The sequence below is a fragment of the Sinocyclocheilus rhinocerous genome, unplaced genomic scaffold, assembly GCF_001515625.1.
Source record: "Sinocyclocheilus rhinocerous isolate Xijiao unplaced genomic scaffold, SAMN03320098_v1.1 scaffold15, whole genome shotgun sequence".
NCBI classification, from domain to species: Eukaryota; Metazoa; Chordata; class Actinopteri; order Cypriniformes; family Cyprinidae; genus Sinocyclocheilus; species Sinocyclocheilus rhinocerous.
The window spans coordinates 81,206-81,791 of record NW_015631053.1 but is presented as its reverse complement, the minus strand read 5'-3'; the positions used below and the strand labels follow the sequence as shown (position 1 = coordinate 81,791).

The following is a 586-nucleotide window of genomic DNA, read 5'->3' as shown; positions in this document are numbered from 1 at the left end:
GGTGGACGACACACAGGAGACGGTCCTGAGTCCGGTGGTCAGCTGCGGTCCTGCTGGAGCTCTCCTGACCCGGCCCGTCATCATCACCATGCACCCCTGCGCCGAGGCTGACAGCGAGGACTGGCTCATTCAGCTCAAGAGCCAATCACAGCAGGGCCAGTGGGAGGTGAGTGGGCGGGGCCAGACACACTCAAATCTGCTCATCCTGAATCCCTGGAAAAATTACGGACAAAGTGTGAGAACCCTGAAAACACATCAAATTAGTAGTATATGGTCATTTGACACAAATGGTGTCATAAATTCAGCTTTTTGTGCTCAGATTCTCAATAAAACTCTAGTTTCCGGGTTGATGTGGTGAATGTCAAACGCAGAAAGACCTGGCAATGGTCAATAAGATGAAAGGCAGGACCAGGCTTCCTGTTGTTAACTGAAAATAAAACCATTAAAATGAATGAATAAGTAAATAGTGACTTGTAATAAAATAATAAACATTAACTGAATAAAATTTCACAAATATATGTGACCCTGGAGCACAAAAGCAGTGTTAAGTCGCTGGGGTATATTTGTAGCAATAGCCAACAATACA

The 586-nt window shown here is 45.1% G+C and overlaps 1 protein-coding gene across 1 annotated transcript in view; it reads left to right on the top strand.

The window, feature by feature from the left end:
- The window catches only part of unc5cb (unc-5 netrin receptor Cb), a 199,839-nt gene extending 199,474 nt beyond the window's left edge, over window positions 1-365 (top strand). The window contains exon 12 of the mRNA XM_016554070.1: window positions 1-365. Coding sequence (XP_016409556.1) covers window position 1 — 1 coding nt within the window. The 3' untranslated portion in view covers window positions 2-365.
- The last annotated feature ends 221 nt before the right edge of the window (window positions 366-586 follow it).